Raw genomic sequence first — 16,955 nt, 5'->3', positions numbered from 1 at the left:
TGGTTCTGCAGTACAGCGCTGGTACCACACCACAGTCTTCGCTTTCACAGGGAACCTCCCATCGCCTGCAACACTCAGGCAACAGCAAACAGCAGCCCGACCCACCTCGATATTCACCAGACATCATCTCACACACACACCGACACAGGAACCACAGCGGCTGAGGATGTACATTCTTTATTTTAAAAATCAGCCGTCGTCTTCCTCCACCTGTGCTGGAAGCGTGTCTCGGTAGCATGTTAACATCACCGATCAATGATCAATGACAACTGCAAGAGTCCCTCCCCCAACTCCTCCTGTTTCTCCAGTGCATGAAAAAGAAGCACACTGCCCTCATAACGTCACCCAAGAATTAAGCAAACTGAAAGGTTTGGATTTTAGTCATGAAAAATGTGGCTGAACCTGCTTGGCTGAGGGCCAGCCCCTTGGCCACAGGACGAAGAGGCTGGGACCCCTCTGCAGAGTGAGGAGAGACCCGGGGCAGCTGGAAAGGTGAAGATGACAAGTGAGGGAGTGGAGGTGATTATGTACATTATTTCTAATGTTGTAGGTGAGGAAACGATGACAGGTGATTACGAAATACTGATAGCTGAGGCTTACTGAAGTTGACTGTTTGTTATCCCTCCCGAACATTCATTATAAACTGCATAAAATAATCCATCCGTCATAATTTACCGCTTTCAAAATTCTACTTTTTACAATTGCTAATATGATGCGCTTTCTGCAAGCTTGGTTTCACTACATTAGTCTTGCATAGACAAAACCTGCAGGAAGGGCAATGGATCAAGCAAACATCCATGACAGTCTTCACACTCCTTACCAGTAAGCTCAAACTACTGTGGAAAAGGAAAAGCACAGCGCAAACACTCATCTTAAGGGCAAAAAGAATTTGAACAGAACTCGGTAAAATAACTAACCTTAAATAAGGATGCATAGAATTGGCCAACGGGAGTTTTAATAACTGTGCCTGTTTATCAAGCAAGTCATCAGTCAATTCCATCTTCCTTTCTCCTCATCCTTTTGTTTTGATAGATTTGACAGGGTTAGTCCAACCCTAGCCTAACTGCGACACCAGGGACAACACAGAGAAGCCAATTGGCACTGCTGTAATAGGAGGAAACCCAGATCACTAGGGAAACCTATGCCAACCCAGGTAGAACATGCAGATTCCACACCGAAGGTACCTCAATCTATACTCAACCCAGGACCACAGGAAAGAAATGAGTCAGCAGCGCTAACCCTGCTGCCACCACGCCATTCTCTTGGAAAACCCCACAGACCCCCAAAGAGATATATTTTTAAATTTCACGTCTGTGCAAATTTACCCCAAATGAAGAGACCAGCATGACATGCTTAACAGCAGACACGGGCATATAAACAACCCACTCGCGCAAAACTCCTTGGCTTTCAACAGCGTTTCCACCTCCCCTCGAACAGCGTGGTGCCAGGCTGGAGGAAGACACGCCAGGACCTGGCCAGGCCTGGTGGACACCCAGGAAACCTGTACCAGAAAACCACTGTCCAGCTGAAGACCAGCCCATGGTAAGTGACCCCCTGTGCACCCTGTTTCCTGCACTGACGATACTGCTACTATTCCAGTAAATGTTGATTTTATAAGAAAGGTAGTTGCCAGGAACTGAAGAAAAGGGAAGTGAGGGGCTAACAACCCAGCTTCTTGTTGCAAGAGCAAAGAGGTGGAGAGGAGAAGCACATGGCTGACCAGTAGCCTGACCGCAGGGCAGCAGCAATCCCTACAGCTGCCGCTAGCCAGTGTAAGCACAACCAGTACATATACTACTACTAATAAATCACTGAGGGTCACTGGGAAACTGCACTCCCAACACTGGTCTTAGTGGGAACTTTCTGCTTTGTGTTCTAGCGAAGCTCTGCGTTACTGACGTCACCTGCTTGAGAAAAATGTTTGAGCTGGGCACAGATTATGAAGCACCTATGAGATTCTGTGAGGCAGCTAAAACAATGATGTTTGAAGATCAGTAGTACAGTTGAGGGGGTCTCATTGAGACCGACGGTCTTGAGGAATTTAACGTCAAATCTTTGACTCGCCAGTGTCAATATCCCATTCCTCATAATGGGAGGTGGTGTGGGATTCAATATCCTAGAGTGTTCTCCTACCCAATAAAGCATCAGGTAAGGGCTCTGGACTTCAGAGGTAGGTTTCCATTTTGCAGGCCAGCATGTTCCAGGGCCCAAGACTGACTGACTAGATCAAGGTTGGGATCCGCTCTGCTCTGCAGATCCAGCTGAGCCCTTACAGGACTCATTATTGAACCTGGGAAACAGCTCGTCTGCACCCATTAAGGTTTTCTAAAGACACGCCTGTATGAGCTGTGGCGTTTCTACAAAGGGGTAAAAACGTGAAAATACTGGTCTTAAGACGGGATCAAACAGAAGTTTGCATCATATAACTTCAGCATGGAATTAAAGTTCCTGGTATGAAACCTCCCTCACTTGTGAATCAACAGGGGGACTTTGCTTGTGTACAGTGCAGCCTGGGCTCACAGAGAAACATATCCCACATGCATTTACACTCGCCAACAGTCTGGGCATGTCAGAATAGGTGCTCCAATAGCGAAAGGCTCGTGTCACCGTAAACTGTGCATCTCAGGAACTGGGTCTAATCAGCTCTTACATAATCACTTAGACATACTGAGGAAAAGGGGAATGACCCAGCTGTTCATGAAACTAATGTAATTAAATGAGGGACAGCTCAACAGTAATGGCAGTGGAGCTGCAGGGTTGTGGGTTCAAATCCCAGGTGGGACATCTGGAGAAAACCTTCACCCTGATTGTCCTGAAAAAATCATGACCTGTATGTGAAATTCAAATGTCAGATGAGTACAGCCTGTGGATGCCTCTTTTGGACCAAATCTGGGATCTGGGACCTATGGAAAATGTGAAAGTGCATTTTGAGAACAGGTGACACTTCTCTACCAAGAGCATTGTGGGAGTATGGAACATGTTATTCAGCCATGCTGTTGAAGCCGATACCCTGGCTTCTTTCTACAAGCATCTGGATGAGATCCTGGGATCTAAGTTTCAAACAGGGCAGTTGGGCCAAATAGCCCTGTCTTGTTTGTAACTTTTCTTAGGTATGTACTTGTTAATTGTCTGCATTTACTATCTGTCCCATGTCCTGGCTCCTAGAGGGCCCAGTGTTTCACCTGAGCACTCAGTTACACAGCCATGCTACGTATTTCACACAGTGCACAGTGGCAATGCAAAAGGAGCTTCAGAGGCTGGCTCCAGGTCAGTTCCTGATCTTTTAACAAACTGGATGTTTTGAGGAACCAACAGCAAAAGATTTTAATAAATGTGCATCTCAGAAACAAATGATGTTATCGTTTAACTGACTGCTCAGCGGGAAAGACACCTTGGCCCTCCGGGATCCGAGCCCGACTCCCCCGTGATCGGACCTGGGGCTCCAGGAACGGACCGAAGTGACCCCCTGCTCTGAATTCTGCATCGCTGACTGATTCAGCTGGGTAAGGCAACAGGCTCGCCCTGGTACATGCGCACGTCCTTAAGAATTAGCTTTCCGAAGCTGCTTTTACTGGTAATGACAAACAATGCAGTGGCACTGCGGGGGAGAGCAGCGATGGAGTAAAAATGTAGTGAACTCCACGATGGGAGGCTTTCAGTCCGTGATCCACACAGTCCAGCGAGCTGCTTATCCACGGTCTCCATAATTGGAATTTAACAAACTGCAAACAAGCCGTTTTATTCTCTAGCATGCAAGATTGCACAAAGGAGGAAAAGCTCACTACATCTAGCTATGCGGCTCAAAGGGACCGTGTCTGGCAAGAAGTCTTTTTTTTTTTTAAAGAATGTAAAGATGTCTGACATGCTGTTCCAGGTACTGTCACGATTACAGACGGGACGCACAGTCTAGCACAAAACACACACAAGGCACCATTTAAAACTTACATAAATATACATCTTTTAAAAAAAAACACTTTCATATATATTTATACCAGTATATAACTATAGCTCATGTATTTTATTGCAGTTTGTGTCCGGATGAAACTAGTCACTATATATATATATAACTTAATAGGAAGATTCTCTTAAACTATACAATGTCCAGATAGGAAAATACAAATAAAAGTGTCCACTCAGACATCAGCATGCACGTGCACACTCATCCAAGATGGAGGCGAAGGTGTTGAAGTCCAGTTCAGCCTTTTTTAGCAACTCAGCAAAAAGCTAAAGCAGCTAACTGGGAAGTTGGAAACTGCACAAGAAACCCATGTCACTCAAAGGTTCAGATGCACCTATATGCGTTTGTATAGGAATATGAATTCAGGGGTCCTATTGTTCAGCCACCCTTTACTAAAGTTTTAATACACATTTGCTTTCATAGCAAAAAAAAAAATGAATAACAATCATTGCTGAAGTGATCTGTTCATAAATAAGGTTAAGTTCCTCTCACCAGGCCAGCCATACAGTGTCTACAGTAACGCCCCTAAAGATGACTGTGTCTGTTCTGGTTCGACCAAGCAGGACTGTCTCCTGAGTTCTCCCAGCGCTGGCAGGAGTCCAGGGCATCTTCAGCCACTTCCTCACGCTGTCAAAAGGGGGCGCCAGCAGGGACGAGCCCAGGCCTACCCACGGGTTTTCCTCCTCTGGAAGAGGCAGAGAGAAGCAACAGTGAACATCTGAGAGCATCACATGGGCTCAGGGCCTCTCCGATGGGCGATACGGGACGGACGCTTTGTGTTCAGAAATCATTTAGAGCAAGACGGGCTGGTCTTTGTCAGCTTTAAATGGGCCGTAGTTGCCGACAGGAGTGAGGCTGTTGCATTTGCCACTGCAGGCACGGGCAACAACCTGCATCTATGCACCTCCAACAGGGGGACTGAATTTTCCTCCGCCAGTTATCAGAGAGTAGCCGAAAAGCCTCAGCCTCTCCTGGCCACGGAGAACAGCAAAACCAAGAACAGCCAATCACAGTGAAGAGGGAGGAGGCTAGAGCTGGTGATGATATAGGAACACACTAAGGTCACAAGGACCTACCAGAGGCGCGAGTCTGATTCTAGGAGCCTCAGCACTTTTTGCAGAGTGTTAATGTGTTTTAACTAGAGGACCTGAGTGATGTCAAGAGGGCCCTCTTCGATCAGTTTGACACCTAAAATATAATCGTCCTATGCCTTCCTTGAGAAGAGAAGAGGAGGTTTAAAAAGATTCCTTCCTCTTTATATTTGAGCTTCAAACTGCGTGCCCGATCCCAGACTGCTGCAGGAAGGAGCACGCGGGGCTGGGGGCGGTGTTGGGCGGCCGTACCCCTCGCCGAGCTGTCCGGACTCTCTGGGGGGGGCTGCTCAGGCCCGGCGTGGGGAGTGGGGGGCTGCCGGCTGGCCCGTGCGGGCGCGGTGCCTCTCCAGGCTGTCCAGGATGCTGTCGGCCAGGTGGCGCACGTCCGGGTGGGTCTGGGGGTGGGAGGTGATGCTGTGCAGCTGCTGCAGGCCGCCCTCCTCGATCAGCATGCTGCAGTACCGCGGGGCTGGCGGAGGACAGGCAGAGGACAGCGCTTGACAAACATTCAGTTACAACACAGCACATCATGCTGCTTTTACAGCTCCCCCATCACACACGTGCAACATCAGACTGTTCGTGCTCCTGAAGCCGAGCAGGATTTCCTGGGGAGCAATATGATTCCAGATACTCCCTCCCAGGACGAGCTGGCAGAAATCTGCACATAACCAGGGCCAGATTCAAGGGCAAACTACATTATTACTTCAGAGCCTGCTTATTGAGGAATATCCTACTATAACATTCAGCACTCTTTTTTTTTTGTAAGCACTGTAGATTCATTCACGGCCGTGCCACCAAGCTTAGAATGACATAATGTCTCTATTTTGGGAATACTGAGGTTTCCAGGAATGGGGACTGTGAGAAAATCACACTCGTTGGGCAGGATGTCACCAAGCCCCACAGAGCAGCCCGAGCCTGGTGGGAGATGACGCCAGGACTCCTCCCGTCCTGTAGGAGGTGCCGTCACCCACCCTGCCTGCCCGCAAGCCCTCACCGTTTTTACTGCAGACGTGTTGCATCGCCCAGGCCGCCCACAGCTGCACTCCAGGTGTCTGGGAACACTCCAGCAGGGGGAAAAAAGGGTTAAAGGACCTGGAGGCAAGGAGAGATGGAGAGCATGAGAGGCTGGGGGGAGGAGGGGAGGAGAACTGAGAGAGACAAGGGGCAGCACCACTGCGGCATGCTGTATCTGTGCAATTCAAACAGAACCCGAGAGACTGCACTACCGCACGCGCGAAAAACCAGGAACCCAACACAGACAAGGAAATGGACATTTAGATTTTCATGGTGGTGGTGGTGGTGGTGGGGGTGGGGGTGTGAGAAGAAGATGAGAAACTCAGGTCAGGGCCCGTCAGCACAAGGCTCACCTGTACGCCACCATCTCGCACTCGGGCGTGGGCCACTTCAGGATGGTCGAGTGCTGCGAGGGACAGGAGACACAAACAGTCAGGCCTCGGACGCACGGCTTCCACACCCTTCGTCTTTACAGCTTGTTCGTTAAGAAGACAATGCAGGCACTGCAGCGCCAGGAGTGACTTAACATATCAGAAAGCTTTAATTACAATACGGTGCTGTACGGGTGGTCAACCTTAATTAGAGAAGTGAGCCTGTGTTAATTAAGCAATTAAGGATCATTTCAGGACCTAATAAGGAGGATCCAAGTATGGAGTCCAAGTCCAAGTGTTGCTGCTGGTGACCCCTGGATTAATGGGCTGTGTGGGACATGACTGTCAACAGGGCGCTCTGGGCCCATGAGGAACTGGTAGGTTTCGGGGTTACCAGTTGCTGCAGCAGGTCGGAGCGCAGAGAAAGCCCCAGCGTCCAGGCGGCCTCCCCCCGCGAGGTCAGGTGGGCCAGGATCCCCGCGGCGAAGTAGCTGACCTCAACCTCGGGGCTGTGCAGCAGCTCGCGGATGTGGCCGACGAAGCTCTGGCACATGAGCTCCGAGTGCAGCTCCCGCACCTCCGCGATGTTGTTCTGCACAGAGGACACCAGGGGGCGCCATCAGCAGGGAGGACCAGCAAGGCACCTCACGCCAGCAGTGACCACGTGCCGCATGGGGCCGTCGGCGGCACGCAGGGCATAATGCTACAGCACGTCACGTTTTCGCCTTTTACAAACAAGGCAGGACTAAATGCATTACACTAATTTAACAAATAATTAACTCTTCTAAAACATAACTGGGCTTGATGCTGGATAGTCTTTCCATTCTCTGCTCCTCTTGGGCAGCTGTGTGGCCCACTGAGCCCTTTCAGGCTGCTCAGTCAGCCCCAGGCTGCAGACTGTACATTTAGTGCTTGCGGTCATTCTAAAGATCACATTTTGAAAAATGAATCTCATATGAACATGAATATAACAGCAGCAATGCAAAGGAAAAGTGTTCAAAATGAAACGGCTGGCGTCCCAAGCTCCCTGCTTGGCTTTCTTTACCAGGAAGTGGCATTTGAATTGGATGTGAAGGCATTACTGCCCATGTGCAATACCTCCCAGATTCTAAAATACCTCAATGAAATATTCAAAAGGTTTCAACAGACAGATGGAATTATTGGGTTTTGTCTGAACGGAATGGCCTTTTGGTCATATTTCTATTTTAAACACCTTATCTGAATGGTTTACTCAGTTAAGAGCTAAGGCAGAAAACCACGTGACACACATACACAGACTCACCAGCAGGCCCAGGACCTTCTGCTGTATGGAAGACTCAGAGGGGAAGGACTGTGGGCAGGGAGAGAGGTTGTTAGAGAACTGTGTGGCCCAGCGCTGCCTTTCTTGCGATGTCCTAATGTCTGTGTGTGCTTTAGGTGCGCTTATACAATGCATGTAGCTGTACCTTGGTGTGGTGTCTAAACACCCACGTGTTAGTATCTATCACTATCATATGAACAGCTCCAGTCCCTGGTCCAGGCTCTGTATGTGCAGGGTCAAAGGTCACTGACCTCCAGCACTTTCATGAAGAGCTCCAGCCCCTGGTTCTCGATGAAGTGCCGGCAGGTTGTAGGAGACTCATCAGTGAGGTTCCAGAGCGCGCTAAGTGTGAACTTCAGCGTGGTGTCCACTAGACTCTGCGTCGTCTTCTGACGCACAATATGGAGGAGTTGCTGAGAGAAAAGAACACACTCAGCCACACAGACGTACCGTGGCACACATAGTGACACAAGCAGCAGAAGATACGGGGACAGTGCCAGACACATAGGCCTGACGTATATCAGGTCAGAATATACAGATAATCAGTGTGCATTCAGGTCCAGTGGTTTCTTTTTTCTCACACAACACTGCAATACACTCACCCTGACGATGTATAGCTCTGCGCCCAGCTGCGCAGTCTGTTCTGTAGACAGCTGCGGAGAAACAGAGCTCATGAACACATTTTAAAACCAGCCTCTCCTGACACTGCCGCCCTTCCTCCTCTAGAACCACTCACCCACGCCAGCTCTCTGCCTCTCTGGTGAACACGGGACCCCATTGTCCCCTCCCCCGAGCTCCACTCGCCCCACTGGCCAACGCGTCTCCCTCCCCCGAGCTCCCCTCGCCCCACTGGCCAACGCGTCTCCCTCCCCCGAGCTCCCCTCGCCCCACTGGCCAACGCGTCTCCCTCCCCCGGGCTCCCCTCGCCCCATTGGCCAACGCGTCTCCCTCCCCCGGGCTCCCCTCGCCCCATTGGCCAACGCGTCTCCCTCCCCCGGGCTCCCCTCGCCCCATTGGCCAACGCGTCTCCCTCCCCCGGGCTCCCCTCGCCCCATTGGCCAACGCGTCTCCCTCCCCCGGGCTCCCCTCGCCCTATTGGCACCCACTGCCTCTCCTCAGCTCAGCTCACCTTGGCTGCGAGGATGGAGATGATGGCTACAGCCATTCTCTGCATGTTCTGGTCCTCATGGTTGCACAGCCACTGCATCACCAATTTGGCAGCTTCAAACCTGTGCAACAGGAGAACGTAAATTAGGCCAATTGGTACCGAATTGATCTGAGGATCTCTTCGAGCTGTTTATTGAAAGATGCCAAAGTACTGGCTTCAACAACATGGCTGTACAGCTTGTTCGACACTTTAAGAAGCCTTTGTGTGAATACGTGTCCCTTATTCTTGGTTTTAAATGCACATCTATGTTATTTTCATTTGAGTCCTCTGGTTCATGTTTCACTGCTGTTTCTGAAGGAGCCTGCTGGGTCGACGGTCAACACCCTAGAGGATTTTGAATAACTGGATCAGGTTCCCTCCTGATCTCCTCGAAGGCTAAAATGGTTAACTCTGAAGTGGTACAAGATATATGGAAATACATAAACTAGAAGGAGGTATATGGTGTGGATACAGTGAGGTGTCCGGAAGAAAGGCAGGAGCTGGGCTGGACAGGGCTGGTCAGAGGTGGATTAGCGTTGGCTGGGACTGACTGGATAGAGATGAACTAATCAACTGGGCTCACCTGTTGAAGGGCACCTCCTGTAGTATTCTGTCGCTGCAGAGAGAGAGCAGGCAGTTTTTCTGCAGCTGGAGAGGAAAGGCAACACAAGCTGTCACTGAGAAGGACTAGTGAGTGTGGGACAGAGAGGACTGTCTCTCGGCTACGCGCGAGTATATGTGTGTACAACACCGGCCTGTGTGCGGTATGGGTTAGACTGGACTGCGACACACTCGTGTGACTCGGACCGTTGCCGAGTCCATAGATGAGTCCATATAACCTGTTGGATGTCAAGCCAGGTGAAGATCTGGAAAGTTACAATACAAAAACCCAATATGTCCCGTTTATCAAGAAAACGGAAGCTTTGTGCCATCGGTGTGCTGGAGCAAGCAGAGTCTCATTGGCTTACTTGAGAGATGAGAACGGGACAGTTCAGCCACAATTGTCCTGCTCAAGACCTGGACCCTGAACATGTGCCTGTGGGACACGCTGGAACCAATGCACAGCATCCTGGGTTCAATACACGCATCAAAGCCTGCGAGTGTACGAAGCCAAGCCCGCAGCAGCGAGCAGTGTGCATGCAGCTGACAGAGCGGCTGGGGTATCTGTGCTTGACGTGAGTGATGAGGGAAACTCTCCCTGCGCCCGCAGGCTCCGAGCACACACAAGAGCCACCCCCTCAAGAGTCTTACACTGCCCGCACCTGAGCAGCGGAGGCGGTACCTGCTGGTGGTTGGGGAAGTTCCTCATGGCCTCCAGCAGCAGCTGCGTGACGGTGCCCAGCAGGCGGACGGGCATCCCCGCCGCCAGGTCCTGCTTGGTCAGGTTGAAGACGCAGGCGCTCGCCGCCAGCTGGACGTGCAGGGTCATCGGGTGGTTCTGCATCCCGGCCACCACCAGCTGCGCAGACAGACAGACAGACAGACCGGCCGGCCGGCAAGGAGTTAACACACAGCTCAGTCTGGAATCATCCTTTCTTTTTCCTCCCTACAACCCCAAAGTGCAGACTGTTCAACCAGCCAGCTCACTGCCTGAACACTCACAGCCCAGAGGACCTGTGTGCAAGCAGTGCGGACCCCCCCTCCTCCCCGGCCGTCGGCCATGTCATCTTGAAGACACTGAGAGCTCCACGTGCTTCACGGGAGACTCTGCAGTAGCAGGGGGATCGACGAGTGTCTTAATGACACCGCAACCCACGGGCGCCATGTGGCAAGAGGAGAACAACCTGGCCAGCTCACGCCTACACATCCCCAGCAGTTCTTTCGGCCACTAGGGGGCAGCCTGGACTCAAACCTGTGACGGCGAAGCCACAGGGCTCAGCGTGCACTGCTTGACAAGGTGACGGAGGATCAGGAAGACTCCCTCGCAGGAGTTTATGATTCTATGTCCTTGTTTAGTGAGCTTTCAGGGGCAGAGTTCACATTAAGATCCTGAACTATAGAGGCTACTCTATGTGCTCAAAGTGCAAGATGCCAAAGTACTTTTATGTTAAATGTGGAACCAGTACTGCATTATCAAATATTAAAACACAAATAACCCCCCCCCACACACACACACACAGTGGCACAATCCACTTCCCCACAACACTGACTTTGAGCACCACGCAGGACCTGATGTAGATGTGTTAGTGTTTGCTCCTTTTCATGCTTGGTGCTGTGCCACACACACACACGATTCCCACCCCGTTCGACACAGCCAGGCCGTGCGCGTGACCCCCGTTCACCTTCAGGATGTCGGGCCGCGGCTTCTCCATGACGTGCGTCAGGCTGAAGAGATGGAACAGTGCCTCGCGCACGAAGCACTCCCGCTCGCTGTAGCGCCGCAGGGCCTCGCAGATCTGCCGCTCGTTGGCCTCCCCCGTCACCTGGTGGGACCCGGAGAGAAACAGGCCAGCTTTTAATCCCCACGCAGTCCGTCTCACTCCTTAGCAAACGAGCCAACAACCTGACGCAGACTGTATCGCCTTGAAGTGTAGGCGGTGTACCAGGTCTCTAGAGTACAGCAGCTGAACACCTTTCAGGTACCTGCCGAGACCTTCTGAACTACGTCAGCGGTCCTCAGCCCAGGTCTTCCTCAGTCTCCCCTGGTTGTCACTGCAGCCGAGTTCTTCATCACTTAGAGAACTTGCCAATCAATGTCAGACTCTCTCCCACCCCTGCCAGGACCTGATTAATCGATCGTCTAATTATTAAGCACTGATTCAGGAGACATAAGGCGGCAGCCAATGGGGTGGAGCGGTGGCTCTGTGGGTAAGGATCCACGCCTGTGGCTGGAAGGTTCCCGGTTCAAATCCCACAGCGGGCAGAGGCCCTGAGCAAGGCCCTTAACCCCAGCTGCTCCAGGGGCGCTCCGACCCCAAGCTTCTCTCCCTGTCTGTGTGTCTCATGGAGAGCAAGCTGGTGTATGCGAAAAGTCAAATTCCTAATGCAAGAAATTGTATAGGGCTAATATAATAAAGTGATCGTAATTGATAACCTACTCCGTAAGGCAGTTGAGGAGAGCAAGGACAAGAGCTCAGGTTACCAAACTGCTGTGAAGCAGCAAATCTGCAGCCGAGCCCTTTTGAAACCGGCCACCGAGCACAGGAACAGCGGTCTGCAGAGGTCTTAATAAAGCAAGAGGGTCAGTCACTCGACGACCCTGGCCTGAACCGAGCAGGGGGGATTGGCTTGAAAGCGCGGGCCCCTTCCTCACCTTTAGGGTGCCCTCGCCGGACAGGAAGTCGCAGAACCCGGCGTCGGTGGCCAGCAGCCCCACGAACTGCATGGCGGGCCGCTGCTGGACGAAGGCCACCACGGCGGCGTCCGTCACCTGCTTCCTGCCCGAGACGTCGAGCGAGGCCAGGCGGGGCAGGATGCCGGGCCGCTCCAGCAGCTGGCGCGCCACGTCGGAGGTGAACTGCTTGTCGTCGGAGATGTCCAGGTGCTGCAGGCCGTCCAGCTGCGCCAGCACGTCCAGCAGCTGCGCCGTGCTCATCTCCAGCCGCTTCATCTGGTGCATGGTGAGGGAGCGCAGGCGTGCGCGGCAGCCCAGCAGCGGGCCCAGGTTGGTGACGGAGGTGTTGGAGATGTCCAGGCTCTCCAGGCGGGGCAGGGCGCACACGTCGGCCAGGCCCTGGTCGTAGAAGTCCACGTTGGCCAGGGAGAGGGAGCGCAGGCCGGGCAGCGCGCTGAAGCAGCGGCGCGAGGGCTCCTCCAGCGACATGGTCAGGCCGGTCAGCACCAGCCGCTGCAGGCCCTCGCGCGCCTCCTTGCTGGCGGCCAGCCCGCGCAGGATGTCGGCGATGGTGAGGTCGGCGTTGACCCCGGCCGCGTCCAGCTCCAGCAGGCGGTGGGGGCAGAGGGCGCGGCGGAAGGCCTCGGCCGAGATGCGGGCCCTGCGGATGAAGGCCCGGCGCAGGCGCAGGTGCTGCGCGCTGCGGAAGATGCCCACCGTGCTGTCGTTCAGCAGGCCTGCGGGCAGAACGCACACGTGGGCTCCGGCACTGAGAAACTCTCCCTGCACCACCCACACAGCTGCCTTCCTCATCGCGGACACCTCTTCCCTGATAGCCTGCCTCTGGGACCATTTCTGGCTTCTACAAAACAATTCAGTGCTCCCTAGGAGAGGACAACCGAAGTGGGACCAAGAACACACACACACGACGCAGAGAGCGTCTCCCCCTCCCGGCTGCCGACACCGTCCTGCCCCGCGCTGAAAGGGACCGATCTCGTTTCGAGAGACGCTCCAGGAAAACCGCGTAAAGCAGCGTTGTAGAACAAGGGAAACAAACACGCAGAACCGGATACATAAGCAAATGAGGAACCAGACGCACTGACAGAGCTGCTCTGGGGGTGCAGGCTTGAAAAAAAAACCTTTAAGACCAGTGAAACCAGCGTCGCAGTGGTCCAGAATGGTTTTCAGCAAATTCCAATCAGAAGACCTTGTGACTTTCTGTGCTACAATAGGATCTGTAACTTTTCGATTGGATAGTTATTCTAGTGGGGATAACGTCCACTGCTTGGCTGTCCTATATACGTTTCAGAAGCTACAGAATCTACACCAAGGAAGCTGAAACTCAACATTTTTTTTTTAATTGAAACAGCCATCCATTATATCCATTATGCTAAAGCTGCTTATTCCTGGTAAGGACGGCAACAACTCGGAACCTATCCCAGCAGCACCAGCAGACCCACACAGCCAGAGAGAACATGCAGGCTCCCCACAGACGGTGTCCCAAGCAGAAACCTGACCTGGAGCTCAGCTCGAACCCCTGCGCAGCGGGAATCTTATTTCCACTGTCCTTGTTTGCTGTCCAGGTGGACTGCCCCCCCCCCCTCCACCCTCACCCCTTGCCCCTTACCTTCGACCGCCATCTTGCGCAGGAGCTGGCCTGCAAGCTCCTGGGGGAAGACGAGCGTCTCGCGCAGACAAAGCGAGCCATCCGCACGCTCCAGGCAGAACCGCTCCAGGGAGTGGGCCAGGAAGCTCAGGCAGAGGTCCGTGAGGGACGCAGGGGAGGCCTCCTCCTGGAGGGGGCGACCAGAATCCCGTGCAGGTAAATACAAGTGCAGACTCGCACGCTGACTGACGTACGCTTGGGCTCCTATCAGCGCGAGGTGAGGAAGTTATTTGTGTTTCGTCCCCAGGTTAATAATCGTACTCCAGGGACGTGCAGAGAAGCACGTTCAGTTGTCCACCAACGATCACACGGCTCTGTGAAGTACACATTGCATCGCAACCTGCCTGCCTTTCCCACCCGTCTTCCCTCTCTCGGCAGCCGGGCTCTGTGAGCCCCTGTGCTGTGACACTGCAGTGGAGCGCAGTGCCCCAGCGGGAAGTACCGCACTGTATTAATCGCCGTCGCTCCATACAGAAAGCGAAAGGTCCTTTCACAGTGTGCAGTCCAAACAGGGCGTTTTCCTGCCAAGCCTAAGGACAGCGTCCACTGCAGGACTGTAACAGCCTGCTGTCGCCCTAAACACTAAGCTCACCTCCAACTCTCGCTGCCTCCCCTCACACCTTTCACTTAACATACGAATTCACATAGAATAAATGTATCTGTTAATAAAGTGACCCTGAAAACCAACGAGCACAGACATTGCAGCCCATTTAAAAATATGGCTATAATCGTTATCAGGGCTGTATTGTATTCAGTTTTTCACACTTCTGCACACGGGTACATCTGGCCAATAGTTGCTCTCTTTCTATGTCTATCGTAGATCATATATACCGAAACAGTTGTCTCACACGGATGCGGTTTAGTAGAATGATTTTTAATAATGTTGCATCACCATCACAGCGAGACTGTGCATCTGTGGAGTGGCGTAACAAAATACGTTTTAAGGTTTCCCGAAAGCCGACAGGGAAGGACCTACTGTACTTCTTTGAAAATGTCAACTGTATTTTTTTAGCTCCAGAGCCCATCTTATTAAACGAGAAAGGCAGCTCAGGGGTTACAGTACTGCGGTGAATCACCAGACACATTTCCAAACGGGATAATGATCGTTGCAGGAGTTATCGTTTCTCCAGACACTGCAATGTTTTTTTTTTCCGGAGCAGATCGCCCTCCACCTAAGTCTCCGAGTCCACGGACCCTGCGAGGATAGTGCCGGCGCCTAAATGCGTCAAAAAACAGCCTGTACGCGGTCCCAAACAGAATGAGGGAAAGGGACCGACGGACTCTCTGCTATACATCTCCAACAAAATCGAAAGCGATTAGTGACCCTTATTTGTTGCGCAAGACAGAGGTTAGTTATTCTAGAAACATAAAGCCATGACCCCATTCACTGAAATAGCGGGAGCAAAGGCCAAAGACATATCCTTCACAAACCGGAGAACTGATCATGCACAGCGCTAAAGCTCTACTCCAGACAACCTCTCACACTCGCAATGAAAAACAGGGATACCTTAAACACACCTACCATGATCCTCAAAGCGCCGATCGAAGGCAGTAGAGTTCAGCCGCCGAAAACACCGTTGTAAAATACTGCGCCGTAGAAATAAATGCACAGCTTTAGTAAAAGCTTCTTCCTTGGATTGTTTTTGATTGACATTTGCTCCCGTTAACCAGGCCAGTCACGTTTACGGCATCGACAGCGATTTTTAATCCCATCCATGCGGATTACTGCCTCCGATCTCCATTTTAAACATCTCACACTCACTGAAGAAGGAAACGAGACCAGACCGTCCCAGGTAAACAAGCTCGTGGCACAGGAAGTGTAACCCGGGGGCCGAAGGCGGGGACTGTATTTGTAGTTTTAGGCAGGGACGGGAGGGGGCGTGATGGCTGCACACATGATACTGTACTCTTGTATCATTTGTTAAAATAGAATGACTTCCCTCCAGGGAGAAATGGTATATCGCGGTAATAAATTCAGAACAATTGATTTTAAGGTATATCCAGCAGCACTTATCTAGGTTCCCACACTGCCCTCGATACAACTTAATTGAGGTGCCACATTCTCTCACATAAGATAGAGACTTTATTGATCCCGTGAGGGAAATAGCAGTGCAATAGCACCTTAACACAGACAACACAGCCACAGTGTAACGAATGATGCAATAATAATAATATGATACATACAATACAATCAGTACAGTGAGAAGTGTACATAATTTCCTTCTTGGGCTGACTTTCAATGAACTCGGGTTCAATAGAAATGCATCGCCAAACACAATACTAAAAATATGCTCTCGGTACACTGTGACTGTCGTCTCCATGATGTGTGTTAGGTGAGTTGTGGCTCCCTATGAGATGTGCAGGCACTGACAGTTTTCAGGTCACAGCATGTTATACCTCAGAATGCTACTGTATGTTTTCCATCACAGCGGAAAAAAAAGTTGCTGCTTCAACTCCTTCTGGCCCAGTGGCCCAATATGAACCACAGAACCGTTATCATTTATTCCTTGTCAACAAGGTGACCGCAGAAAGGTGCTTAGGTGGGAACATTTTCACATGCTGGATCCAGAATGCAGATCCTGCGTTCACACTCTGATACACTGGGCCACAAAGTAGTGGGTGCTGTCCTGACCATAGTATAATCACCATCATGATAACATTATGAGATCGGGCCAGAGCTCCAGCTGAAGAAGGATAGGGGCAGCACTGTGGCTCTGTGGCTAAGGATCTGTGCCTGGGGCTGGAAGGTTGCTGGTTCAGATCCTGCGGCCGGCAGAGGAATCCTACTCCATTGGGCCCCTGAGCAAGGCCCTTCACCCCAACTGCTCCAGGGGCACCGTATAAATGGCTGACCCTGCGCTCTGACCCCCAGCTGCTCTCCCTGTCTGTGAGTCTCATGGAGAGCAACTTGGGGTATGTGAAAAGACAAATTCCTAATGCAAGAAATTGTATACAGCCAATAAGGTGATCTTATATATATATATTTCCTGCCAGGCACTTGGGTTATATACAGTTCTACAACAAGTTCAGTTGCTATGTATCCAATTATAATGCTTTAAAATGGGGAAAGGACTTGGGAACCTTTGAGGGAGTATGGTCACATGGTTCTTATGCAAGTTAATTTCCCACCA

The 16,955-nt window shown here is 51.6% G+C and overlaps 1 protein-coding gene across 2 annotated transcripts; it reads right to left on the bottom strand.

The window, feature by feature from the left end:
* Positions 1–161: 161 nt before the first annotated feature.
* Positions 162–15,645, bottom strand: zyg11 (zyg-11 family member, cell cycle regulator). 2 transcript variants are annotated; one of them, XM_015356351.2, is made up of 15 exons: positions 15,347–15,645; positions 13,786–13,951; positions 12,138–12,895; positions 11,167–11,307; positions 10,167–10,343; positions 9,468–9,532; positions 8,867–8,966; positions 8,340–8,390; positions 7,989–8,150; positions 7,720–7,767; positions 6,832–7,029; positions 6,420–6,472; positions 6,047–6,144; positions 5,302–5,521; positions 162–4,643 (listed from the first exon to the last, which is right to left on the bottom strand). In XM_015356351.2, the coding sequence occupies exons 1-14, from the start codon at positions 15,347–15,349 to the stop codon at positions 5,340–5,342; spliced, it is 2,202 nt and encodes a 733-aa protein (XP_015211837.1). In that variant the 5' UTR covers positions 15,350–15,645; the 3' UTR covers positions 162–4,643; positions 5,302–5,339. The 2 variants fall into 2 exon arrangements, with proteins under 2 accessions (XP_015211837.1, XP_015211838.1); XM_015356352.2 differs by lacking the exon at positions 7,720–7,767.
* Positions 15,646–16,955: the final 1,310 nt, after the last annotated feature.

The sequence above is a fragment of the Lepisosteus oculatus genome, chromosome 9 (assembly GCF_040954835.1).
Source record: "Lepisosteus oculatus isolate fLepOcu1 chromosome 9, fLepOcu1.hap2, whole genome shotgun sequence".
NCBI classification, from domain to species: Eukaryota; Metazoa; Chordata; class Actinopteri; order Semionotiformes; family Lepisosteidae; genus Lepisosteus; species Lepisosteus oculatus.
This window is presented reverse-complemented; position numbering and strand designations above follow the sequence as displayed.